At 46.6% G+C, this 27030-nt stretch overlaps 1 protein-coding gene, 1 long non-coding RNA gene and 1 pseudogene across 4 annotated transcripts; 1 reads left to right on the plus strand and 2 right to left on the minus strand.

Moving 5' to 3' along the window:
• LOC311605547 lies at positions 1–26465 on the plus strand. The gene is made up of 3 exons (XR_014782002.1): positions 1–29; positions 12997–13105; positions 20626–26465. It is a non-coding gene; the product is annotated as an uncharacterized lncRNA (long non-coding RNA).
• Positions 4161–5639, minus strand: LOC311605000 (annotated as a pseudogene). Its single transcript has 2 exons — positions 5619–5639; positions 4161–5560 (listed from the first exon to the last, which is right to left on the minus strand). The product of its transcript is annotated as an uncharacterized misc_RNA (transcript).
• On the minus strand, positions 15067–19327 carry LOC311605383 (disks large homolog 5-like). 2 transcript variants are annotated; one of them, XM_084795877.1, is made up of 5 exons: positions 19125–19327; positions 17935–18094; positions 16706–16849; positions 15761–15923; positions 15067–15598 (listed from the first exon to the last, which is right to left on the minus strand). In XM_084795877.1, the coding sequence occupies exons 1-4, from the start codon at positions 19255–19257 to the stop codon at positions 15776–15778; spliced, it is 585 nt and encodes a 194-aa protein (XP_084652003.1). In that variant the 5' UTR covers positions 19258–19327; the 3' UTR covers positions 15067–15598; positions 15761–15775. The 2 variants fall into 2 exon arrangements, with proteins under 2 accessions (XP_084652003.1, XP_084652004.1); XM_084795878.1 differs by having other exon boundaries at positions 15094–15598; positions 15761–15908; positions 19125–19323.
• Positions 26466–27030: the final 565 nt, after the last annotated feature.

The raw sequence follows: 27030 nt of genomic DNA on the forward strand, positions 1-27030 counted from the left end.
TGATGATGATGGACTAAACCTCTGAAACTGTGAGTCCGGTTCCAGGGAATCTAATGTCCTCTTGTGCCCTCCTCAAGCACCTATGCACACGTGGCACAGGCATAGACATATATACATTAAAAATCTTTTTTAAAAAAAGGTTTCTAATTTTTTTTTTTTTTTTGAGACAGGGCCCAGGATGCCTTTGAAGTTGTTACATAGTTGAGAACAGCCTTGAGCGACTGGTCCTCCTGTTTCTGCCTCCCAAGTCCTGTGATTACAGATGCACAGCACCAAGTTTGGTTGGTGGAGTGTTGAAGATCGGAACCAGGGCTTTAGGCACGAGGGAAGCACTTTATCAGTCGAGGCCCATCCCCAGCCCTCTGCTGAGTTCACACACGCACCGCCTTTCCCATTTTCTTTGGTGTCTCTTTGTTATGTTTTAGCTCACTGACATTACTGATGGTCACTTGTGAAATATTTGTCAGACAACTCGCAGATCTCTCTGGTCCTCTACAGTTAGGTTCCTAGAAATGTGTCTTTCTGAGTGAGTCATTCCCTGGTGTTTTAGTGCCTTTCTATCTTTTGTGGAAAATTGAACAACAGCAGTACAATAGTTTCTCCCAGTCTCTACGACGTGGCTTTGTTAACAGGAAGACCTTTATCAGTCAACCTGGACAGAGATTGTGTATCCCTCAAGCTTACTCTGGCACTTGAGTTTTGCCTGTGCTCTTTCTTCTCTGTGGCCTCTGTCACCCCTATCAACAGCCTGGTGTCCGCTGGCAATACAGCAATGCCTTGGGTGCTGGAACAACCCCTAACCCCACTTTATGGAGTTTGGTTGGCCCTCCACTGATCGTCTAAAGAATGCTGTTTGTCTCTACTCAGTTGTTTGCATTATTTGAGACAGAAGCTCATCCGCAGGCACCCCCACGTTGCTTTCACTGCTTTCCTCCCCCATGGAAGAGACAGCAGACTTTAGAGTTTGCTCAGCCAGGACATTTCCTCCTAATCATAGAGGACTTTCCTGGGTGGCAGGTCTCAAGAGCCATCCTGTTAATGGAGCTCACTAGGCATGTGGGCTGTCTAGGAGGTGATCTGGTATTTGTAAGGTCTCTACCATGATGCACCCCAGAATTGCTTCCAACCTCTGACTACTCTGTCAGTTGTGCATTGCTGCATCTCTCTAAAATCTGGCATTAGAGTCGGGCATGGTGCGTATGCTCTTAATTCCAGCACCCAGGGAGGCAGAGGCAGGTGGATCACTATGAGTCTAAAGCCAGGACAGCCAAGGCTACATTCAAGGCCAGCCTGATCTACAAAGCGAATCTAGGACAGCTAAGGTTACACAGAGAAACCCTGTCTCGAAAACCCAAAAGGAAAAAACTTCTGGCATTGGTGTAAACTGTCATTTTCTGGGTATTGACTAGCTCTGATTGAGCAAAAACTTCTTATAGGATCTTGTTGGAGATGTACTGTTTGTCATTCAGATGAATTAATCCCTGATTATGGAATTCCTGGTTCAATTCAAATAGTTTTAAAAGTTAAATTGTTTTAGAACTTCTAAAAACAATTGTAGGGAGTTTATGGCTGCAATAAGTACCTTTGTGGACCTCCAGACATCTCACTAGAGATAGCTTTGAGCAGATTTGTGGCTTCAGATAAGCACCACTCCAGATGGCACCAGGAATCCTGGTATTCACCATAAATATAGACAAGTTGATTTAAGCTTCTCATGAACCCAAGATATAATGGAACTACCTAGAAATGGCTAAGCTAAGTACAAACCTTAATGTCTATATATACAAAGCATTCTGTTATAATTCCTTATACCTTGTCACATTGTGGCATCATATGTCGTCATTTTCAATTTACTCTTTTTCGTAGAATGAAAGACAGATAAAATGATTGTCCTGAACCCATTATGAGCTAAGAGATAGCTGGACAGTGTATAGTTAGATCAGTCCTAATTGAAAATTGTCACTCTGAACTCACTGTGAACTTATATAATGGATACCTAGATAGAAATGTTTAGCTTTAAAACATATAACCTCTGACATGAACTCTGATGCTGCATATTTGATCACCTCCCCTTGGTGGGGAGGCCTGACAGCACTCAAAGAAAGAATAAGCAGGCTACCAAGATGAGACTTGACAGCCTATGACCATATAGTGGGGAAGGAGGCCCCCCTCGGTCTTAGAGCTAGGGGAGGGGAATAGGGTGAGAGCAGGAGGGAGGGAGGAATGGGAGGATACAGGTGATGGGAATAAATTAATAAAATTAAGCTAAAAAAATATAACCTTTTGTATTTTAGAATTTGTCTGTCTTCATGATTAATTGCTCTTCTTTTTCCATGAGGTAATTCCTTTTTCTCAGAAGTATAAGTACGGCGACCAACAATAAACGTTGTTGAAATTGGGATGCTTAACTTCAGTTGAAGTTAAGATGCCTAACTTCATCCACCTTTTCTCTTGAATGTGTGTGTGTGTGTGTGGTTTATTTTCTATCTCTCTCTTATGTCTTATTTCCCTATAGATTCACAAATAAGTTAGAAGACTTAGGACTTTACCATCAGCCTTCTAGGGCTAGCAGGTTTAAGTTTATATTAGCTTCCTGGAGAGCTCCGCAAAGAGACCTGTCTACAGACCAAAGCGCCTCCTTTTATGACCCCCATGCAGTCTCTAGGCAGAAGCCACTTTTACAGTCTCAGCTATAGGAAAATTGTGGTCAGTTTAAGTCTTCCTCCTCAACCTCAGTGCAGCCAGTCTCTAGAGAAGAAACCCTGGACTCCCTTTTATCTTTCTTCTTTTGATCCTGATCAGTTGCCTAAGCCATCAGCTCTGGCCACCCAAGAGATGAAGCGAACTGAAAGGGCATCTGCGTCCAGCCACAGAGACCCTACCCTGGACCTCTTCAGAGCCACAGCTGAGCATTAACAGACAGGAGTGTTGGATGCAGGCTCTGGCATGCTGTGATCTTTTTATCAATTTGTCGATGTCTCACAAAGGGGAGTTTATATTGTTGCTGAGTTCATGCCTTTACCAATGAACAAGCCACGGGGCTTCCTGCTTCACTATCATCCTGACAGCACAACATCCAGGCCTGAGCTTTTGCTCCTTTGCTTGTTTTTGGATTCACTTCCAAAATGAAAGGTGATGTCTCACAATTATTTGTTAGAAAGGCCAAGTTGTCATGTCTCTTCCTTCCTTCCTTCCTTCCTTCCTTCCTTCCTTCCTTCCTTCTTTTCTTCCTTTCTCTCTTTCTCTGCACCACCTCGGATTAAAGGCATGCACCCCTGCACCCAGCTCAGGCCTCTTTCTTAATTTCTGGCATTTGCAGGCAATCTTTCAAACTTTGCCTTCTAGATCCACACCCAGATCCAAATTGTCCCCTCCAGGGACAGGAGGCTGCACCTCCAGGGGGTCGTCATGTCCAAACTAACTTTTCTGAGTGCACCTGAGATGCGGAACTTGAACCCCGGGTAGGAGTGAGATGGGGACAAAGGCTTCCTCTGTTTACCCCAAATGCAAACCCGAATCACAGACTGGGGAAAGGGGCAGCATGCATTTTAAGAAGGCTTGACAGTGGTGGCCTGTGGGAGATGCTGGTGCTGAGAGTTTATTGTGAGTCTTTGTACCTCGCCAGCAGGTGCTTTGGATTCTAGATACTCCTGGTAGCAGCTGGGAGGCATGGAGCTCATCACTGCTGCCCCTCTGTGATCTTGTTCCTTACTCTCTGAGAGAATGGCACCTTTCCTTATTTCTTTAACATCCTAGTGTGTGTGTGTGTGTGCGTGTGTGTGTGTCCTTCTGGATCCTAAGCATAGAGGATTGGAGGCAGGGCCTGAGGAGTTGCCAGTCTCACAGATTCCAGGAGATGCCAGTGCTGAGGTCTGGGAACCCCACATTGAGCAGCACTGCTCTTAGCTCCTGTGTTCACCTTGGTGGCACACTGGAATCCCCTGGGTAGTTTACATAGCCATCCTGATGTTGGATCTGCTCCCTGGAAATACTGATTATGTGCTCTGGGCATTTGTGTAGCAATGAGATCACAGGATTGAGAGTCCCTATTCTAAAGCTAGGAGAAACCTCACAGTTTCTGGTGGGCCTTCACCTGTGACATAGACTCCTGGGAACCTTTTAGAGACCTAGTCTGTTCCTCCAGGCCTACTAAGGGAGTGTCAAGTCCAATGTGACCTCAGGGGCCTGAAGTGATGCCCTAATATTGCAGGCCGGGCATGAAGAGTTGGCATCAGACCTAGCAGGTACTGTCTAGGCTGACAAAGGTGCTACAGAAGACACTGGCCAGGCTTGGCTGTCCTAGAAGTGATGGGCCTTCAGCTAGAAGTAGTGGTTGGGGTTTGCTACGCTGGTCTGGACCCAAAGTGACCCTACAGGCTTCTTTGGGCCCATGAGGGGTAGTTTGGGTAGGTGGGATTGCTCTGGGCTAAGATATGGGCTCTTCTGTTGTTGTGACTGTCTAGGGCTCTGCAAAGCAAGCTTGGAGAATTAGTTTTTTTTCTGGGCCTTCAACTAATTGCTGAGGCTGTTTGGTGCCCCCTGGTGGCTATTGGGAGCAGCTAGGCTGGTCCAGGATCAATCTATGGAGTTGGTTTGGCTGACAGGGGGCCTAGAGTGCCTGGTGGGGCATCAGCTCAGGCCTGAAAGATGCCTGAGGGGACAACAAAATGGTTTTAAGGTAGAATCCCAAGGGGCTGGAACTAGCAGAAACTGTGGGGCCTTGCAGTGCTGTCCTGAGGCAGCCCTTATAGGCCTGGTTACAGGGACACAGTGTGGTTCATGACCACAAAGGTTGGCAATTGTGCCAAATGGTCAGTAGAGACCTGCAGAGGTGACACAGGGTCAACAGGGACTAAAATGGGTGGTAGAGATGCCATGGAGTCTGGATGGACCACAGGTGCTTCCTGGAGTCTGGAATCCCCCAGCATGTCCTGCAGGGCTGAGCCTGGTCTAAGAGCTGGGTCTGGCTTAGCTGATCTTGAGCAGGAAGCAGATGCTGGCATCGGTGGTGCTAACCAGGGCCTAGAAGTGGGCGTCAGTGCTGGCAGGGCTGTCTCAAATCTGTAAATAAATTATAGGGGCAAGAAACCAGAACCAGGGCTGCTCCAGGACTGGGAGGGGCTCCCGAAGCTGGCTGGACTGGCTGGGCAGTTGCTGCTGCTGGTAGTACTGGGCCAGGCCATTCTGGTAACACGTGCTGGCTAGGAGCATGGCCCTTCTGGGGATCATACATGTTTGCAGGGCTGCAATGGGACCATCCTTGTCCCTTCATGACAAGTAGGCTCAGCATCCTGCCCTGGGCTGCCCACCTCCAGGGACTTCCTGTTCTGACTCAGCTCTGTGGATGTGAGTTTTCTGATTCTTGGGGCTTCTGAGCAAGACATTGATCCCATTTCTCTTTCTGCTCATGTGGCTTCAGAGCTATATCCTTGTATAGGGCCTCCAAGATGCTGAAGACGACTGTAGAGAAGCTGTCAATACCTTCCCCCTCCTGAGAACTGCACTGCTGCTGGTGGCCATGAAGGGTGCAGGTATCAAGCAGCCATGTAGGGCACTGATGCTGTAGGACTGATGCTGTCTAGCGTGCTCCTCGATAGGACTGGGCTCAAGCTTGTCACCTGACCACCATCTCTGTGCATGGACCGCCAAGGCAGCTTTCCTGATACCAGCCTTGGTTTTGCGGGTGCTCGATCTCTGCTCCACAGTGACTTTGGCACCCTGCACTGTAGGCTATAGTGCACCACCAGGCCGCAAGGGCACCAAAACAGCTTGGGGCTGGGTCATAGCAGAAATGCTCAATGTTCTTCCCTGACATCCAGCTGACAAGGGACAGCACCTGCCTTCCTCAGTGCTTCATCTCAGCCCACCCTTGGCACATGGAGGATGTCCAGAAAGGGAATTGGCAGATGGAGACTTTGCCTAGCTGGTTCTCATGGGTCAGGCCTGAGACTCCCTGCCGGCGGATGTCAAGTCTCCCGTGTCTCTACAGGAGCAGCCTCTCAGCACAGGATGCTGCACAAGCTTGGACCTCAGGACCCTAATCATCATATCGGTGGGATGCTGGCACTCAGTGGCTGTAGATCAGGCACCCATGACACAGCCTATGGTGACGAGCTAGTTTCGGAGTTTCTGAGCACCAGCATCTAGAGGCAGGCATAGTAGTGGTAAAGGCCAGAGGCAAGCATGAATAACAACTGACTCGACTCTATTTCTAAATAGGGTCTTCTAGAGACCACAAGTTGAGACCTTCCTGGATTTTAGGAGCTTCACATGTGCATAAATAGGTATGAAAAGCATCTTTTTGAACATAGAGGGTGGTGGTGGAGAGGAAGACAGGAGAGAGAGAGAGAGAGAGAGAGAGAGAGAGAGAGAGAGAGAGAGAATACTAGAGAATATACGCCTTGTGCAGATAAAGACAGAGATGAGGCAGTGGACCTAGGAGGCAAAGTATGAGTGACTGCTTGCAACTCCCAGCAACTAGGAGACACGGAGCCATCCTTGGGACTTCAGACAGCTTAGCCTTTCTAACAAATAACTGTGAGACATCATCTTTCCATGTCCAAAGCCCCAGCCTGAGAGATATAATTACTGCAGCCCAGGCAAACTCACACTGGACCCCCACATGTATCTGCCTGCCTCTGTCACACTGAACTCCAACAGCAGAGATGCTCAGTGTTCTTCCCTGACATCCAGCTGGCAAAGGACAGCACCTGCCTTCCTCAGTGCTTCATCTCAGCCCACCCTTGGCACATGGAGGATGTCCAGGAAGGGAACTGACAGATGAGACTTTGCCTCGCTGGTTCTCATGGGTCAGGCCTGAGACTCCCTGTCAGCGAATGTCAAGTGTCCCGCGTCTCTACAGGAAAGAGGTGTCTCAGTGGTTAACTGACGTCTTCTCCCTCCACTTATATGTTAAAGATGACCCAGGTGACAGCCTCCTCAAGATGTTTCACAGCTGTACAGGATGTCTCTTGGCTTCAGAACGCTCAATTCTTGCCTCTGAAGCCAGGAGAAAAATGGCACAATTCACAGAGCTAATGCAGACACGTCAGGGCATTTCCTTCATGTCCTTGCTCTCAAGTGCACTCATGTTTCATAGTCTGTGCAATTCTTTCTACAAGGCCACTTTGTGGGAAGAGCATTCTGACTCTGCCCCCATCCATAGCCCATAGATATCGTTTTTTGTTTGTTTTTCTATTTTTGAGTTGTTCACTTAACATGCCAATTATAGCCCAGTTCCTCATCACTTCCCAGCCCTGCCTTCTATCCCTCCTCCCCTTTCCCCTTCGCTAGTGCTCTGAAACGAGGAGTCCTCCTCCACTATCGTCTGACCCCAGCCTATCAGTAGTCTCTTCCTTGAGGCATGGCAAGGCCACCCCACCCGGGGGGGAAAGTGATCAACTAGTGCGCACCGGAGGTCATGTCAGAAGTAGCCCCTACTCAACATATTAAGGGACCCACCAGGGGACTGTGCTCCCTATTGACTACATTTGACAGAGGATCTAGGTCCTCACCGTGCATGGTCTTTGGTTGGTACATTAGTCTGTGCAGCACGGCTCACTCCAGCCCTGGATTTGTTGGCTCTATTGGTCTCCTTATGGAGTTCCTGCCCCCTCCAGGCCCTTCTATTCCCCCAACTCTTCCATGAGACTCCCTGTGCTCCACCCCAATGTTTGGCTGTGAACGTCAGCATCTGCTTCAATCCTCTGCTGGGGAGAGTCTTTCAGGGATCTCTATGGTAGGTTCCCATCCTGTCCCTTCTCTTCAACCACTTCTGGTGTCTATTTTATTTGCCCTTCTGTTTTTTTTTATCTGTTTGTTTGTTTGTTTTGGTTTTTCAAGACAGGGCTTCTCTGTGCAGCCTTGACTGCCCTGGACTTGCTTTGTAGACCAGGCTGGCCTGGAACTCACAGAGATCCACCCGCTTCTGCCTCCAGAGTGCTGGGATTAAAGGCATGCACCAAATGAGAATGAAGCATTCTCCCCAGGGCCCTCCTTGTTATTTAGCTTCTTTAGGTCTGTGGATTGTAGTGTGGTTATTCTGTATTATGTTGCTAATATCTGCTTATAAGTGAGTATATATCATGCATTCTTTCTAGGTCTGGGTTACCTCACTCAGGATCATTTCTAATTCCATCCATTTGCCTGCAAATTTCAAGATTTCCTTGCTTTTAATAGGTGAGCAGTGTTCCATTGTGTAAATGTACCACAGTTTCTTTATCCATTCTTCCATTGAGGGACATCTAGGTCATTTCTAGATTCTGGATATTATAAATAAAGCTGCTATGAACATATAGTTGAGCAAATGTTCTTGTTATCTGGTGGAGCATCTTTTGGGTGTATGCCCAGGAGTGGTATTGCTGGGTCTTGAGGAAGCATTGTTCCCAACTTTCTGAGAAAGTACCAGACTGATTTCCAAAGTGGCTGTACAAGTTTGCACTCCCACCAACACTGGAGGAGTGTTTCCCCTTCTCTGCATCCTTGACAGTATGTACTGTCACTTGAATTTTTGATCTTCACCATTCTGATGGGTGTAAGGTGAAATGTCAGAGTTGTTTTGATTTGCATTTCTCTGATGACTAGAGAAGTTAAGCATTTCTTTAAGTATTTCTCATCGATTCAGTATTTCTTTGTTGAGACTCTGCTATGCTTGCAGACACGAGCCTAGCATTGCAGTTCTCTGAAAGGCTACAACCAACAGCAGATGCAAATAGTTACGGAGACTCATAGCCAAACACTGGGTGAAGCATAGGGAGTCTTGTGGGAAAGTCTGGGATGAACAGAACGACCTGGAGGTGACAGGAGCTCCACAAGAACCCAACAGAGCTGAGTGTGGTGGCGCACGCCTTTAACCCCAGCACTCGGGAGGCAGAGGCAGGCAGATCGCTGTGAGTTCGAGGCCAGCCTGTTCTACAAAGTGAGTCTAGGATAGCCAAGGCTACAGAGAGAAGCCCTGTCTCCAAACAAAACAAAACAAAACAAAACAAAAAAACCCAACCAACCAACCAAACAAACAAAAAACCAACAGGGCCAACTAAGCAGGGCCCAGAGGGGCTTGCAGAGAGTGAAGCACCAAGCAAGGACCATGCACCCTACACAAATGTAGAAGAGCAGCTCAGGGTTCATGAGGGTGCCCTAGTAAGGGGAGCTGAGGCTGTCTCTGACATAGACTCAGTTGTCTGCTTTTTGAACACAATGCCCCGGTGGGGCTTCATGGGAAGAGGATGTGCTCATCCCTGAGAGACTTCATGAGCTGGGGTGGGTGACGGGAGGGTGTGGCTCCCCTTTTGGGAGGAATAGGTGAGTGGGTGATGAGGGAAGAGGGTGGGAGGGTGGGACGAGGAGAACAGGAGGTAGGGGCTACAATCAGGTTGTAAAGTGAATTAATGAATTTAAAAAAACAAGTGGTCAGTACAAAAAGGAAGCTGATACAATTCCCTCCACTGAAGCTTATAACAAGGCTATTATTTCAAGGCTAGCCTGGTTACATATAAAGCCAAAAGGGGGGAAAAAAGCCAACAGAGCCTACCACACACCTGAGGAGCTGTTCCTGGGGAAGCCAGAGGCATGTGGGCAGAGCTCTGTCTCAGGGGCAGAAGTACAAAAGGACAAGGAGCCAAGGTCAAGAATAGTTCACTGAACTGTTTGGTCAGGAGGACATGACAGGAGGCTCCTGGGTAATTTTGAGTGTCTGCAAGACCTGGGAACACCATGTCTTTGATTCTGATGCCAGCAGTGAACACTAGAAATGCCCTAAACTGTGAAGCGTGTGTTGTCTGCATCATGGAGAAAGGCGCCTCAGGGAACTGTAGCCATTCAGAGTCAAGTTGATGAAAGCACAGAAAGAAACTTCATGGGCTGAGTTGGGTTCTGAGAGCTGAGGAAAAACCTGGCTGATCATCTGGGTGGCCATGAAGGGTACTGTTCTTGCTCTCCATAGTGACCCCTAGAGGACAGTTTAGCCTGTGAAAGGCTGATAGGAAGCTCTTGTCTGCATGCACAAGTGCCAGTAGAAAAAGCCTGGTTAATCTACACATCTGGTAGCATTTAGGACACATCCAAAGGCATAGTCAGGCCCAGGCTCTTCCCAGCTACTAAGATGAACAGGAAGACCCGCTCAGACGCATAGTAACGTGGGAGCATGGCCTACGCTAGTCTCACCTAGTGTCCCGAGTGTCCACACATGCCCTTCCCGTGTTACTGCGAGCTCAGAAAGAGAAGGTTCCCTGTGGCAGAGGGGAACCAAAGGTTCTCTCCAGCTTCTCTGGCTGCAGAGCTTTTAAAGGCCACAGGAGTACTTCCTCCACACTGTCACTCTCTGACTCACCTCCAGTCTAAGAAGTCAGATTCATCCCACAAATCAGAGAAGTGTCACCTGGAAGAGACACTTGCTCAATATACTCTGAGATCTCTCCTGGCAAAGGGGCAGCTTCAGTGTCCCTCACATGCATCTTCTGCACCAGAAACATGCAGCCTGTGCTGCAGGCTCTAAGCACCGTGGCTGCCTCGGAGATTCTTCCCCGCACTGCTTAGATGAAGATCTTTTTCTTCTTATTAAAAAGGATTGGTTCCCCATCGCTAGCCGGCACGAGGAGCATCTCAAGTCTCTATGTTACCACATGTGACTTCTCTACATTCTTATCCTCGGAGAGAGGTGAGAGATCCGCCCCAAAACAGAGAAGAAGTGATGCTGGGGCAGGATCCTGAATCCACGGAGAACAACGAGGCACAAGAGCCCCGCGGGGATGCCTGGCAGCCTAAGATGATTAGCCACGCACCTGTCCCCACACAGCGCAGACACACATCCACTTGACTGGGCGTGGTCCACTCCAACTACTGCAGCGCATGTGCTGGAAGGACAACAGCCAAGTGCAGGAGCGGGAGTGATGGCTCCTAGGTTAAGAGCAGTTGCTGCTCACAGAGAAGCCACATGGTGCCTAACAATCATGTGTCACAGAGGACCTGACTCCCTCTTCTGAGGGAACTGCAAGAATGCGGAGCAAAGACTTAGACTAGACAAAACACCTCTTCACCTAAAATAAACACAAGTGACTCCAAACAACAAACCGCACACCAAATGGCTTGGCAAAGGCCAAGAGCTAACAGAAAAATCTATTTCCCAACATGACTTGGAATGTAGTTATCTCTTGTGCAGTTATCAGTAACGCTGTATTGCAAGAAAAATGAGGCACACAGCCCAGGGGTTCCCGATTTCTTTTACACCCCCTTAGTGGAGATTTTTATTTCCTGAGAAGCTATAGAGCAGTACATATGTGTTTCTCAGTGATTTCCTCTGCACAACCAATAAGCATGGTTTGTTATAGAGAACTATACTTAGGTGTAGCAAAATACATGACATCATGGATACCATATGGCACTGATTGCATCATAAAGTGTGTATCTATGGAATAAGCCACACTATCAACACACAAGACACCATGCCCTGTGTGTCCATGGTGCCTGGAACATACAGAGATCCATCTCTCTTGTGAGTCTTTGGGTTACAAGAGTGAAACAGCACACCTGAAGAAAAAAGATGGACTTAAGAGTGAGGAGTTGGAAATTGTACTTTTAATCATAAAAAATACATTTTTCAAAAAGGGCTTTAAAGGGGCAGTCAGCATTAAGAGTGAATAGCCTTAGACATTTTTGAAAAACAATAATAATAATATATAACATCCAATAACCAAAAATAGCCAAAAGCAAAAACCCAAACCACAACACGAACAGAAAATTATGCTCAGCAGTGTTTATTCTCTCCCTGAGGACTTAGCAGTACAGACCCACAGCCTGTGGCAGTCACTTCAGTCCTTTCAAGGGTGTTGTCAGAGAGCAGAGAGAGTCAGACCCAGAAGCAGCCTGGCTGGCTCACTGGCTAGATAAACTTAGGGCCTATTCACAGAAGGAAACCATATTTGAGGAAGAAAATCAATCGCAATAATTCTGTGGTTGCTGGGCACAGGGCTGAGCAGGTGTCCTGATCCAGCCCCTCCCTCTGCAGGAGGCTCTCCTGCTGGGCTGAGGCCAGTTTCAGCTCCTGCTGCAGTGTCTCAGACCTGGGAGAGAAAGACAGTTAAGGCACAGGCCTAGTGGTGACCTGCCCCGTCAGCTGTCAGGCTGCTAATGCCCACCAGTCAATGGTACCAGACAGTTAACAAATGCTTTAACTGAAAATCACTGTAACTTCAACGAATAAGAGTCTAAGAGCTGGACCTAGAAATTTCCTTAACTTTAAACCCACGTCAGACTTTTATCTAGGTTCTATCTGTTCTCTGTTCTACTAGAAAGGCTAGGACTTTCCCTACAGCCCCCTGGTACTTGATTTTGTAAAAGTAGTCTACCATAGTCAAAAGCGCACGAGGGATACACACGTTAGCCATGATGAGCTACTGATGGACCACATCATTTTATAGATAGACATGATAGAGCCTGGGCACCTCAACAAGACCATGAGACAAGCTCAGTTCTCCTGCCCAGAAGGCACCTTGCACCCAGGAGACAGGTAATGTACAGCCTGTCATGCTGCAGTAGCGTTTCCTGAGCTGTGTGCCTGAGAACAGCGACCCTGCGCAGGCTCAGGCACCAAACTGAAACCTGTGCTTTCCTGTTGGGAGCCATTTTTTGGAGTGCTTATAGAAGTAGGCCAGAGGACTTATGACCTTGGCTTACAAACTCTCACACAGCCTTGAGGACTTGGCAAGATGCTTACGTTGGTTAAGAAGATTTATTATTAATTCCAGGTCGCGATGTGGAGCTTGATGTAACTCTTTGACCTAAAATTCGAAAGAAGTCTAAGTGTATAGATAACTAAAGTAATTGGTAGCTTTCATTTGTGTTCCAAGAATCCTCTGGTTCATACGTATGTACACCGTATAAAAGCTCTGAGAGAAATAAACTCAGGGCTACAGTATTTACTGTTAGTCCTCACGAATACTTGTCTCTTTTTTTCCTTATCTCTTTTGCTATATCTTTTCCTATGTCTTTTTATTTTCTCAGCCTCTTGCTCCATATCCAGGTACTGGTCAATATTGTCCAGAGCGGGCTCTGGCCAGTGGCGCCTGATCCAGGGACCTGAGACACTGTAGAGTACGTGAAGGACACCATGGTAAGTACAAGCTCGGATCAATCAAGAAGTGCGGTGAATAAATCTTCGGGAGAACTGTAACATAATGGGGAGTGGAAACAGTCGCCTGCTCTTTGTACATATGCTTAAAAATATGCTCCTCCAGGCTGAAGGAGCAAAAATAGACAGCAATGGTTAAGTAAGTTTTTAGATTTTGTTGAACAAGTATGTTTGTGGATTCTAGAAGAAGGTATTGTAAATATAGAAACCTAGGAAAAGGTGGTAAAAAGTTACAAGATTATTGTAATGTGCATAGACCTGGTAAGGTTCCGTGAGATGCCTTCTGTCTCTGGGCACTTATAAGGGACAGTTTAGACCCCAGGCATGAGAGAGAAAAGTTAGAAGCCAAGTTTACGAGGCACGCACGCCTCAATGCTTGGGAAAAGTGAAACTAAGCCTTCTGCTCCGCCACCTGAGCCTGTGTAAACTGAGTCTGCCAAAAAGATAGAAATATACAGGCTTTTCAGACAGCTTTCTCAACACTAGCAGTACAGATGAAACATAAAAAAAAATTAAGCCCTCGAATTAATCAGAATGGCTTTCTAGATTACAGATAAAGAAATCTGCAAATATTGTAACAGGATTGGACCCTCCTTCATTTGAGGGCTCTCCTCCTATGATAGCTGTGATTAAAAATGCTCAGAATTGTAAGCCAATGTCTATTATACCTAAACTATGTTTCCGCTGCAAGCCAGTGGTAAAGGAGAGGACCTTCAAGGATTTCAGTTGGCATAACTGAGTCTTTGAAGACACTGATGGATGCTCGAGTCAGAGACTAAGAGCTCATAGACCCACCCCCTTTAAACAGTTAACAGATCCGAAAACAACTTCGTAGCTCCTTCTAATTCTCCCTGAAATCTGTTCAAAGTCTTGAGACCATGTCGTTTTGTCTTGCCCATCTGACTTTGTTTTATGGTCATCCTGTCAAATTTTGTTTCTATGTGTGTAAATTTGTTTAATTGCTTAAATGTTGTTTTATGTTTTATGTTTTATATTCTGAGGGGGGAAAAGGTCAAACTTCCCCCTCAGGCTGTTAGTCCTAACTAATTTCAAAGATTCTCAGAAAAAGAGGCAACAAAACTAATAAACTAGCTCTGTCCTTGGAGCCAGGCACTTGCAGCTGAGAGTCTCTGCCTACATCAAACTGACAACCAGCCCAGGGCTGCCTAAACCTCTAATGATGTACTCTGGGCTCAAACAAGCTCAGAAGCCTGGACACGGTTAAAAATCTGTAACATCTATCACAAAAAAGTTAACTTACACTCGTAATTTAAGGTTAAAGCCATTCTAAATAACAAATGACATAAACCAACTCAAGAAGTCTCCAAATGTACTTTTAAATTGGGATAAGATTTTTATTTAATTCTTGTCTTATCAGATTTATAAGTGTTAAGATTTAAGGTAATGTTTTTAAATGAAGTATTAGGGCTGCACATCTATGTGTTCATATACAAGATCTTTTCTTGCTGGCAGACAAACTTTGTAACATGAAAATAATACACTTGGTATTGATTTTTAAAAACACTAAGTTGGAGCTGGTCATGGTGGCCCATGCCTTTAATCCCAGCACTTGGGAGGCAGAGGCAGGTGGATCACTGTGAGTTCGAGGCCAGCCTAGTCTACAAAGTGAGTTCAGGACAGCCAAGGCTACACAGAGAAACCCTGTCTCAAAAAACAAAACAAAACAAAACAAAAACCACTAAATTGTTCATACTGTTAAAATTTAGTTTCATTTTATAAAAATTGTGGTTATGCTCTATGACTTCACTCCCAAAAAGGAAACTATGAGATATTATCACCTAAGGAAAACTTACAATAGAAAAATCAACAAATAAGATATATTGATCATAATTTAGATTTAGAAGCCTATGTTTTAACTACTAAGCATACTCCTACAGCTATTTTATGGCAAAAGGTCTCCCTGTATCTTTTAAAGTATTAACTCCTTACTATGAATTTGTTGCATATTTAATTCAATTAATAAGAGAACAATCACATAAATATTTGCTATTGAACTTGCTATTATAGGAATCCCTTTTACTAAATAGCAAATTGATTGGTTATTTTGAAATAGTGATCCATGGGTGATATCTTTGGCTCACTTCATGGGGGAGAATAGATAATCACTACCCTAAAGGTAAGTTATTACAATTCTTAAATGTTCATACTTTAGTTTTCCCAAAGATAAGAAAAGAAAATCCCATCCTTGACACTCCAGTAGGTTTTGCTGATGGTTCACCCAATGGAGCTGTTTTATATGTGATCCAAGATCAAAATACATATTAAAAACGTGTTCTGCTTCAGCACAAGTAGTAAAATTACGAGCTGTGACAGCTGTGTTTGAGATGATGGCACAATACTCTTTTAATTTGTCTTGTGAGGTTGTGGGTCACAGGGACGTCGACCTTTAGGCAGGTTGGGTGGAGTTTCTGGGGACTGCTGGCAGATGCAGTTCACAGCAGTGCGTGGTCACTCCTGGAATGCAGGGAGAAGAGTCACTTAGAGGACGAGTTCTCACAGAAAATATCCACTATGGCATGAGTTACAGGACATTCAGAACATGGCATTAGTTACAGGACATACAGAACATGGCATTAGTTACAGGACATACAGAACATGGCATTAGTTTGGCCCTACCTGCTGTTTCTGGGTCTAGAGGTCGCTGATCTCCTCCTCTTGGTCCTTGCAGATCTGCTGCAGCAGGGCCCAATCCCCTTGCACTTTCTTCTTCTCCTGCCTCAGCATGTCCACCCTCTTCTTCAGCTGATTCTGCTCCATCAGAAGCCTGCGGCGGAGGTTGCTTGAAACCCCCCTGCAGAGTCAGCCCCTCCCAGCCTCCTCCTTCTAATCCCTACTCCCAGCCCCATAACCCTCACCTGGCCCCAGGTTCCCATGAAGAACTAGGAAACAGGCCAATCCAGCCAAGACAGCTGCACTCAGAAAATCATACAGAGAGAGCAGCCAATTCAGGAAAGAACAAACAAGTTCTAAAGTCCCCAACACCTATAAGGAAGTTTTAAAGTCCCCAACACCTATAGGGATCCATGATATTCAAAATGGAAGAGGAGCCGCCACCTGGCCTTTGCCTTCCAAGCATGAAAAAGAAGGCGAGATGGCAGGCACACCAAGGAAGGGTTAGCTGGATCCTGAATGAGACCGGACAGACTGTGGCCATATGGTGGGGGAGGAGGTTCCTTTCTGTCAGAGCTCTAGGGGAGGGAAGGAGGTGGAAGAGAGAGGGAGAGTGGGACAGGGAAGATACAAGCCTGGGGATAACACTTGGGATGGAATCTGGATAAATTATAACAAATTAACATTAAAAAAGAAGGGGACAAATATTAACAAGGAAGGACAGGAGACCCAAGGGGAGAACATCCTAACTACTGTCCCTTAAGAATAAGCTCTGTAAACCCTGCCTGAGCCCCTGAGGGTCAGGCATGCCTGACACCTCTCTCATGTCTCTAGATAAGTGATTCACAGCATGAGAGGGGTAGAATCAAAGCTGGGGACTCTCCTGTCCAAAACCCAAGAAAGGCTGTGATGGTCACTGCAGAACTGTTGTGGTCCCTGACAGGCACTTACCAATAGAAGGCAATCTCCATGTCCAGCTCTGTGAGGTTCTTTGAGGCTTCAGCATTCTCTCTCTCCAAATTCTGGAGGTCCAACATGACCTGTTTGTGCTCCTTCCTGAGTTTCTCCAAGAGAGGATTTGGCCTATTGTAGGGCCTGGCCCCAAGAGCAAAGAACCACATGAATACGGGCCTCAAGGAGCTGGTGAAGTCAGGCTGTGCCCTGGACTTAGGCAAGCCCAGAGGCTGCGCAAGCCCAGAAGATGTGCAAGCCCAGAAGATGCACAAGCCCAGAAGATGTGCAAGCCCAGAGGCTGCCCAAGCCCAGAAGATGTGCAAGCCCAGAGGCTGCGCAAGCCCAGAAGATGTGCAAGCCCAGAGGCTGCGCAAGCCCAGAAGATGTGCAAGCCCAGAAGATGCTGCATCCTGGCTTCTAAGTACTGGGATGTCCTGCTGCTCATCACGCTTGCTTATGAAACACCAGCAGAGGCTAGGTGTTCAGCTGAAGGGTGTCCTGGCTGCATGAGTTCAGTGAGGAAAGTCAGTAAGCGGGGGCCCATTACGTTCTCATGAGTCTATCCCACAGGTCCTGGCTCCCCAAAACCTGTGCTTTCATTTCTCCTGTTTTCAGAGCAGTGATTGTAGATACTGGGTGACTACTACCACAGAGTCAGACTGTGCACATAATTCTGGGGATGAGACACAGCATCAGGACAGCTTTATGAACTGCCCAAGGCATTCCAATGTCCTCCAGAGTATAAGGCACAAGGTCAGAGACAGTGTTGATCTCCAGGCCTTCCAGTCATGCACTGAGATAGAGCAAGTGGGACCAGGACACTCCAGATGCTACCAGGAGCTTCTAGCACTCAGTCACCTGCCAGGCAAGTAAAAAAAAAAATCTCATCCCAAACCCACTTACTATCTCACATAAGCCACCACCTGTCAAGGCCTTTCCAAATGCATGCTGGAAACTCACTCTCCACTGCCTCAATCCCTGTGCTGTGTGACTCAGACCAAGGGGTCAGGTTTTCAACTGGAGGAAGCAGAAGAGTCCGTTTCCCATCTCACTCTGTCCAAACTTTAAGTCGTGCCTTGCCTCTGAGAAGCATCAAGGGACATGAGGCTTGGCACAGAAACACCTTGGAGGTGCAGCCTCCTAGAGCCCATGACCTTAAAAGGATAAGGATCAAGGTGGCATCGCAGACCCAAGACTGACACCACGGGGTTTGACACAATGCGTACCTTTCATCCAAGGATCCTTCGGTTATAAGGATGAGGCTGTCCCTCAGGTCATTTCCCTCCTGGGTTATCACCTGCAGCTGGTTGGTCAGCTTCTTCATTTCCTTCCTCATCTGCCTCTTGGAGAGGAGTTTTGTGGGGCATGATGGCTCCCCACTGGCCCCTACAGGTAGAAGAACTCAAGTGAACTTGCATAGTGACAAGGCATAGAGTTCAGACAGACAACCCCCATTTCCACACAGGCAGAGAGTCTGCCTGGAACCCAGTGACACGCTAAAAATTTTTGTCTCAGGCCTGAGATGCCTGCTCTGTGGATCTCAGCTCTCCCATCACTCTGCAGAGAAGTGTCTAAGCAGCCAGGATTTTCTCCGCCTTCCTACACATGCTTCAGGTGACCACAGAGATGGCCTCCTCAGGCTTGTTCACAACAGCATAGGAGGCAACCTGGCTTCAGAGCTGTTGGTCTGTGGTTACAGAAGCCAGGAGAATAATGGCACAGTCACAAGCACCCAGGGGCTGTGGACAGGCCTGGGCCTCCTGCCTTGTCACTCTAGGACAGTGACTGTGGATTAAAAACCCATCAAGTAGCGGAACAGGATCGATAGACTGATCAGTTCTCCCCACTGACAGACCCAAACACCCCAGAGCTGGCAATAAGGATCCAGTCTCTGTCTTGCTCCACTACCTGTGACAGTTTGCCTGCACTAGAGCTATGCCAACCACCCACAACTACTGATTCAGAAAACCTGTAGATGCCACTGTCAGGGAGAGGCGGTCAGAGGAATCCTGAGAACATAAGGTCACAGCCAGGAGCACGTTTCTCTCTCTGTTACTACTGTCCCATAGCCACAGCACTAAAAGAAGCCAGTGGGAGTGAAGTGTAGTGATGCCCTGCCTTAAATTGGGAAACACTGACACTCCTTGACTCCTGATGGCCTGTATTGTCCCCATGTTACACCTCAAATGACCAGTAAGAGTAAAACCTAGGTGCTCCCGACAGCTTTGGCTTTGCCAGCTCCAGACTTTGGACATGGACAAACTGCTTTTGTGAAATCCTAAACTTTCAGGAATTTTGATAAGCAAGGAAGTCTATTTGCTTCCCAGAGGCTCCTGTTCTGTGCCCCATTACTGGAAAGGCCAGCTCAAGCCCCCACCTCCTCCAGGAAGGTCTGCATCCCCTGCCCAGGACTCACTGTGCTTTCCCCAGGACCACTTCTTTCTTGGTGATTTAAACTCAGATGGAAGGCCAGCTTCCTTCTGTCTCCCTGGGCTTTCTCCGCTGTCCCGATTCTCTCTCCCAAATAGACTCCTCAGTGTGGTCAACATCTTGATTGATAAGGCCTATAGGCACTGGAAGAATGCCCTAAGAGCACTTGCTAACACTAGTGACATCACAAAGGATGCCAAGAGAATGTCCAGAGAAGGGAGCGCTGATGTCATAGGGAGGGAGCAACCTTCACCTCCCTGCTCATGGTCTCCTGTGCTTAGCAGAAGCTGAGGTGCCCTCTCTAGCGTTCTGTCTTGGGATAGCCATTGACCACCACTTCCTCCCAAACCAGAGATTTTTCTAGGCTGGATTAGAAACAGTTTAGCTCTTTCCATGTGGGGGAACTGAGTGTTTACTTGCCAAACAGTGCACAGGAATGTCTCGTTCCTTCCTCAGAAACCCCTATTCATCAATATGAGAAATTAAATAGTGGGGAGAGATCACACCAGGATGAATGTGGAGGAAAGGCCACCTGCCTCATGTGTACAGGGGGTTGAAAGCACATCCAGGCAGAGCCTGCAGGACTAATTGCAATGGCGCATGCTTCTTAGGAGGTACAGTCATGGAAGGCATGTGCTTACCTTTTGAAAGTTGCCCCACTTGAAGTTTAATAATAAACACGGAGAGACCTGTGCTTTGTCTGTGAAACTTCAGATAAAGTCCTGATGCTCAAGAGCTCTGTGAAGATTTCCTGGATCATGTGACCATCAGCTGACAGGCATATGTGTAAAAGATGCCATTCCAAAATTATCCAGAAGCAGACTAGTACCCCACATCTAGCTCAAAAAGGTGGATTCACAGCCCCGTAGATTATGATGAGATCCAGCTGAGTATAAATGTCAATATATGGGAGTCTCTTGTGGATCAGGTGACTACCACAACTAAACAGTCACAGCAAACACCAGCTGCAGTGAGCATGGCCAGAGCTTGCTGCCAGTGTTGTGCCTGCAGCTGATGAGGTTCAGGCATGACCCTCAGATGACCTGACTCTATCAGGCCAATTGCCACTTGTTGAATTTTGGGGGGGAAACAGACCATAAAACACTACTAATTATTAACCATGCAGCGCTGATTCTAGCAGAGAGCATCATAATATATGAGATTTATCATAACCCCAAAGGTGACTGCAAATGGTGTGATGTTGGGGTGCTGAGATGTGCTAAAGAAGCATGCCTGAAGAAGGGGGGACCTGATGTCACCCTTGCAGGTGTGTGCTCCTAAAACATGGAGCTTTAGTTACTCATGAGTTACTGTGAGGAACTGGTGATGCCACACACATTCCATCAATGCATGACTTGCTATCCATGTAAGTGGCAAACAAGAATTTCCCTGAACCTGAAGTGTACCTTCCATGTTAAGTTAAACCCAAAGCCACTGTGAGGATTCAGGATTCCTACTTCTCTCGTGATAAAGACCTCTGTTTACAGAAGGGTGGTGACACCGTGGAGTCAAGGAGCCATGACCTTGAAAGCAGCAACAATGACTCCCACTACAAACAGAGTCTTCTGCTTCCTGAACATGGACTCTACCTGACTGCAGTTTTCATGTCTCAAGGCTGTAGGTTTGGACCTAGTGATTATCTGTACATGACTGTGTAGGAGCAATAAAAATTCTACAGTTCTTCAAGCGGAGAACCTAAGAGCCTTCACTATCAATGGCTTAAGTTAAAAGCAGATAGTTGTGCGTAGACAGAAGGTACTGTGTACTTTAAACTCTGATTTCCTGTCTAAATGTAGTGTCAACTCTGCTCCCCAATTATCCTCCTGTTATGGTAATAAAGCAGCTTACAGCCAATTGATGAGCAGGGGAGAGAATAGGGCTGGACTTCCTGCCAGCCAGAGGAGGAGAGAGGACTGGGCCAGGGGATTCAGGCATGGCTAGAAGGGCAAGGAAGATCAGGAGGAAGGAGCTGGAGCCCAGGAAAGCTACAACGTGCAAGTATCACTGGGATGTTTGCTGAGAGTAAGGCAAAATAGCACAGAGGGTTAAGAACAGGCTTAGCCTGCTCAGGTTATTATATTGTATTGTAAAAGAGTCTCAGTTATTTGTGGGATAGCCGGGTTAAGAAATAAGCTAAGAGAAACAAACACAGTTTTATAAAAATGAATTTAAAAGTTGTGAATGGACAAAGTGTTAAGTGTAAGAGGCCCAGATGCCAGTTCAGAGCTGAGGAAGTCACACTCTATCCGGACCTGCCTGGCTGTCTGCAGGATGCATAGAGAAATGAACAAGGCTGTGGGGTTCAGGGAAGGCACCGGGGAACTATGGCTCCTAGAAATTATATCATAGAAAAAATAAGATGCACGTCAAAAACTTTCAGAATCTTAGGTCCTGAGGAGTGGAAAATTTGAGTGGAGGAAACACCATGGCAGAGAGTGACCACAGAGGTGCATTTCCACCCAGAAACTGGGATTCCCTTCTTGCTGGGGATGCACCAGGGACGGTCAGAGAATCGCTGAGACACATCTAGAGCTGCTGGCCTCCAGAATAGCTCTGAGAGTAGTAATTAGAGCGTGTGCCGATGAGACATGGAGGATGCTTTGTTAGGTGTGAACAAAGTGAATTCCAGAGTTTGAGCCAAAACCTGCAACATGTTTCCTCCTTCGCCATGGTGAGAGCATGGCATGTAAAGCCCCAGAGAGGCATGGCTGTGCTCCTTTTGCAGAGACTTTTACAACTGGTATCTGCCTTGCGACTTGTATAGCCAAGGAAAGATTAATGCTGCAGGTCTGTGCTGCTACATCTGCGGTGAGACCGTGTTGATTGGCATATTATTTTGTTTGTGTTTTAGTTTGCATTTTACCTTTGGCTGTTTTGTTTTCGTTTTTTTTGTACATTTTTTTATTTATTGTTTTTCATCCTTTGCTAAGGCTATTTACTATATATTGACTGGCTGTTTGAAGCTCCTCTTTTTCTCTTTATTTATTTGTTTGTTTTGGTTATCTCAAGACAAGATTTCTCTGTGTAACTTTCTTGGCTGTCCTAGACTCTCACCTTGTAGATCAGGCTGGCCTCAAACTCACACAGTCTGCATTCTGAGTGCGGGGATTAAAGGCTTGTGCCACCAAGCCCAACTTTGAAGCCCTTTTTGAGAAAATGTTTTTTCATGAATTGAAAAAAAGTGATTTCCAACTTTTCACACTTAAGAAGAACTTCTTCAGTCAGGTGTGGTGTCACACACCTGTAACCGCAGAACTCACAGGCAGAAATGGATCTCTGCAAGTTCCAGGAAATCTGGGCTACCTAGCAAGTTCCCAGCCAGCTAGGGCTACACAGGGGGATGGGCTCTTGGGTGTGGATAGCTTGCCTTACCGCATGGATGCACACTTTATGGTGAAGGACCATACTGTATCCATGCTGTCATGTATTTAGTGACCCCTAAAATATAGTACCCTATATACATACTTTCATGAAGTGAACATGCTGCACAAATTATTGAGACATATTCTGGCATTGCTCTATAGCTTCTCAGGAAATAAAAACATTAATCGGGGAGTATAAAATCAGAAAACCTAGAGATATCTGCATCTGTTTTTGTTTGTTTGTTCATTTGTTTGCTTTTGCAACACAGGATCAGTGATAACCGCACAACAATGATTACCTGGTTTAAAAAGTGAAAAATCCCAATTGTTTGATTTTTAGCAATGAAGACTCAGGAGCAAGATGCTGGAGTGAAAACCTATTAGCTCAGAGAGGCAGAGAAAGCCCCCAGTTGACCTTCCTACTCAGCTCACACCCTGAAGGAAAAAGCCAAAAACCAAAAGCCCAAGGCCAAGAGCTTGCTTGTTCAGCTGACAGCCCAGGAGGAAAAGGCCTGCCAGCTCACCCCACAGCCCAGAAGGAAAAGGTCTGTTAGCTCACCCCACAGCCCAGAAGGAAAAGGCCTGCTAGCTCACCCCACAGCCCAGAAGGAAAAGGCCTGCTAGCTCACCCCACAGCCCAGGAGGAAAAGGCCTGCTAGCTCACCCCACAGCCCAGGAGGAAAAGGCCTGCTAGCTCACCCCACAGCCCAGAAGGAAAAGGCCTGCTAGCTCACCCCACAGCCCAGGAGGAAAAGGCCTGCTAGCTCACCCCACAGCTCAGGAGGAAAAGGCCTGTTAGCTCACCCCACAGCCCAGGAGGAAAAGGCCTGTTAGCTCACCCCACAGCCCAGGAGGAAAAGGCCTGCTAGCTCACCCCACAGCCCAGGAGGAAAAGGCCTGCTAGCTCACCCCACAGCCCAGGAGGAAAAGGCCTGCTAGCTCACCCCACAGCCCAGGAGGAAAAGGCCTGCTAGCTCACCCCACAGCCCAGGAGGAAAAGGCAAGAGCTAAAGAGCTCCTTCTTCTCCACACTGTGATAAATGGCCTCCTATCTACTTAATCCCTGTCAGCTGGTTTCTTGCTCTGCCTCATGACCTAGGGTTAACTTTATTAAATCCCGTGTACAGAAAGCTCTTGGATTAAAGGTGTTTTCTAGGGCTGAACCACACTAACAAGAAACAGGCTTTTACAGGTCACAGTCTCGGGGTTCACAATGGGATCAAATATCCTGCAACAATGACCTTCCAAGTCAAGTTGTGAAATAGCTTTGTATAGACGCTGTTGGTCCTTGCATTAGGTATGATGTTGGTTTTCAGAGTATTTAGATTTATGTGAATGGGTGTTCTGACTACTGTATGTCTTTGCCCCATATTCATGCAGCTCTGTCAATAAAAAATAAAAAATAAACCAAAGAGGAATCACATCCCCTGTTATAGTTGATTGTTAGGCACCATGTAGGTCCTCTGAGAAAGCAGCAAATGCTACTAACCAATGAGCCATCACTCCAGTTTCTGAACTTGACTTTTGCTCTCATAGTTTTAGGTGCTGTATTAGTTGGACTGCATCCCCACCAAATGGATAAATCTCTAGGGACGTGTAGGGGCAGGTCCATGAGGTAGGCGCTCTGACTGTCTGAGGCTGCCAACTGCCTCAGGGCTCTGGTGTCCCCACCGCTCTCCTCAGGTTCAGGATCATGCACCATCACTACTTATTGTCAGGTTTAGAGCAGATCTGTCACATCTCATTCGGATGACAACATAGATTGGGCACAACTGATCAAATACAGAATTGAGATGACCATCCTGGAGGCTGGTGTTGGGTAATGAATCCTTCATGGTAACAAGAAAAAAGATCTTCATCTAAACAGGTTGAGAGAAAGCTCCACAGCAGCCATGGGGCATGAGGCTGCAGCACAGGACACATGCTTCTGGTGGGAGCATGCATGTGCGAGCCTGCAACATGAGAGGGACAGTTTACGCTGTCCCTTTGCCATGGCAGATCTCAGGATATATTGAGGAAGTGTTTCTTCCAGGTCACTGTTTTATGATTAATGGAATGGATCTGAATTTGGATATGGGAGGTGAGTCAGAGTTAAAGTGTAGGAGGGGTGATCCAGTGGGTCCCCAGACTGTTGGGGACAAACCAAGAGGTTTTAGAAACTCAGCAGCAGGGCCTAGAGAGATGGCTTAGAGGTTAAGAACACTGACTGTTCTTCCAGAGGTCCTGAGTTCAGTTCCTAGCAACCACATGGTGGCTCATAACCATCTATAATGAGATCTGGTACCCTCTTCTGGCCTGCTGAGAATACTGTGTAAATAATAAATAAATCTTTAAAACAAAAACAAAAACAAAACTCAGCAGCAAAAGAAGCTGGGTAGAGGCTTTGGCTCTTCTCTGCCATAGGTCACTTTCTTTATCTGAGCTGACCATGACAGAGAAAGGGCCATCTGCTGACACACTGGAAACTAGGTGAGACTCCATTAATGCCACTCTACCCAGATAGTATTCTATTGAGGGGGAGCTCCTTGTCCAGTACAAAGGAGGAGCCTCGAAATGGCTATTCCTTACTCGCCTGTGCGTTCTCCGCATACTGTTTGGATGGCTTCCTAATTACTCCAGAGGGGAAGATCAACCTCGGTACTTCTACTGGCAATTGTGCATGTAAGTAATAGTTTCATATCAGCCTTTTCCAGGCTACACTGTCCTTTGTGCACACAGTCAACTGAGATCCCCTCCTTTTCTTTCCCAGATAGCGAAATATCCCGTTTGAAACAGTTCTGTCATCCATTCTCACAGACCAGGCTTGGGGTGGCTACATTTCCAGCTGAGTGTACTCATGTAGCCTGCCCTGTGGTTGCTGTAGAAGATGAATAGAGTTCAGATGCGGAATGTAACTCAGGGTTAGATGCCTGGCATGCTCTATGCCCTAGTTCAATCCTAGCTCTAAGGGCTACAAGGGAAAAAAAGTAAGAACCCAGTTATGTCCATAAGTGTAGCCTACAACAACAGGAAAGAAACCATAGAGACTGTTAAGTCCTCCAACCTTCAGCTTCCACACAGATCTCTCCATGAGATCCATTTGTGAATAAGCTACAATTCATTAATAAAACACACACACACACACACACACACACACACACACACACACACACGTGCAAGAGAGAGAGCGACAGAGAGAGAAGACATAAATGCAGACAACTAACTTATACCATGCTAGTTCAATATACTCAGTCGTCAGGGAAATACAAATCTAAATGACTCTGAGGTGGAACCTTACACCCCTCAGAACGGCTAAGATAAAAATCTCAAGTGATAGCACATCCTTCTGAGAATGTGAAGCAAGGGAGCACGCCTCCACTGATGGCAGGAGTGCAGATTTGTACAACCACTTTGGAAATAAATCTGGAGGTTTCTCAGAAAATTGGGGATAGCTCTACCTCAAGACCCAACTTTACCACTCCTGAGCATATACCCAAAAGATGCTCCATCATAACACAAGGACACTTGCTCAACTATGATCATAGTAGCTTTCTTTGTAATAGCTAAAAACTGGAAACAAACTAGATGTCCTTCAACGAGAGAATGCAAAAGAAAATGTGGTACATTTACATAGTGGAATACTAATCAGATATTAAAAACAAAGATATCATGCAATTTCCAGGAAAATAAATAGAATTAGAAAAGATCATCCTGAGTTGGGTAACCCAAACCCTGAAAGGCATGCATGGTATGTACCCACTTATAAGTTCATATTAGCCATAACATACAGGGTAACCATGCTACAATCCTCAGACCCAAAGAAGCTAAGGCGGGGCCCAAGGGAAGATGCTGAATTTGACTCAGAAAGGGAAATAAAATAGACATCTGGAGTAGAGGGAGGGAGGAAACTAGGTGGGAGAGGGGGTATTCAGGGAAGTGGGGTGAAAGTGGTGGGGATCAGGAATGGAGTAGGGGGTAGGGTAGTGGGCTGAGAGAATGGAATTTGGGGGGACCTATGGATAGAAGAGGCTCCAGGGAGTCTATGGGGTGACCCTAGCTGAGAATCCTCGCAGCAGATGGGATACAGAGCCTAAAGTGCCACCTCCTATATCCTGGTGGGACTTTCAGTAGAGGCAGGAGAACATCAACCCAACCATAACACTTTCGACCCCAAAATTGTCCTGCTTATGAGAAATACAGTGATAAAGTTGGAGCTGTGACTGAGGGAAAGGCCAACCAATGACTGCCCCAACATGAGACCCAACCCATGGGAGAGAACAAACCACCGACACCATTAAGAATACTTTGCTATGATTGCAGGCAGGTTCTTCGTTTAGCGTAACTGTCTTCTGAGAAGCTTTATCCCACAGGTGAAGGAAGCAGATGCAGAGACCCATGACCGGACAGAAGGCTGAGCTCACGGAATTTTGTGGAAGAGTGGGAGGAAGGATCGAAGGAGCTGGAAGGGTCAAGGACACCACAAGAAGACCCACAGAGTAAACCAATCTGGGCCAATGGGGGAGCTCACACAGACTGAACCACCAACAAAGA

This window comes from Acomys minous (assembly GCF_964271855.1).
Source record: "Acomys minous genome assembly, chromosome: 9".
NCBI lineage: Eukaryota > Metazoa > Chordata > Mammalia > Rodentia > Muridae > Acomys > Acomys minous.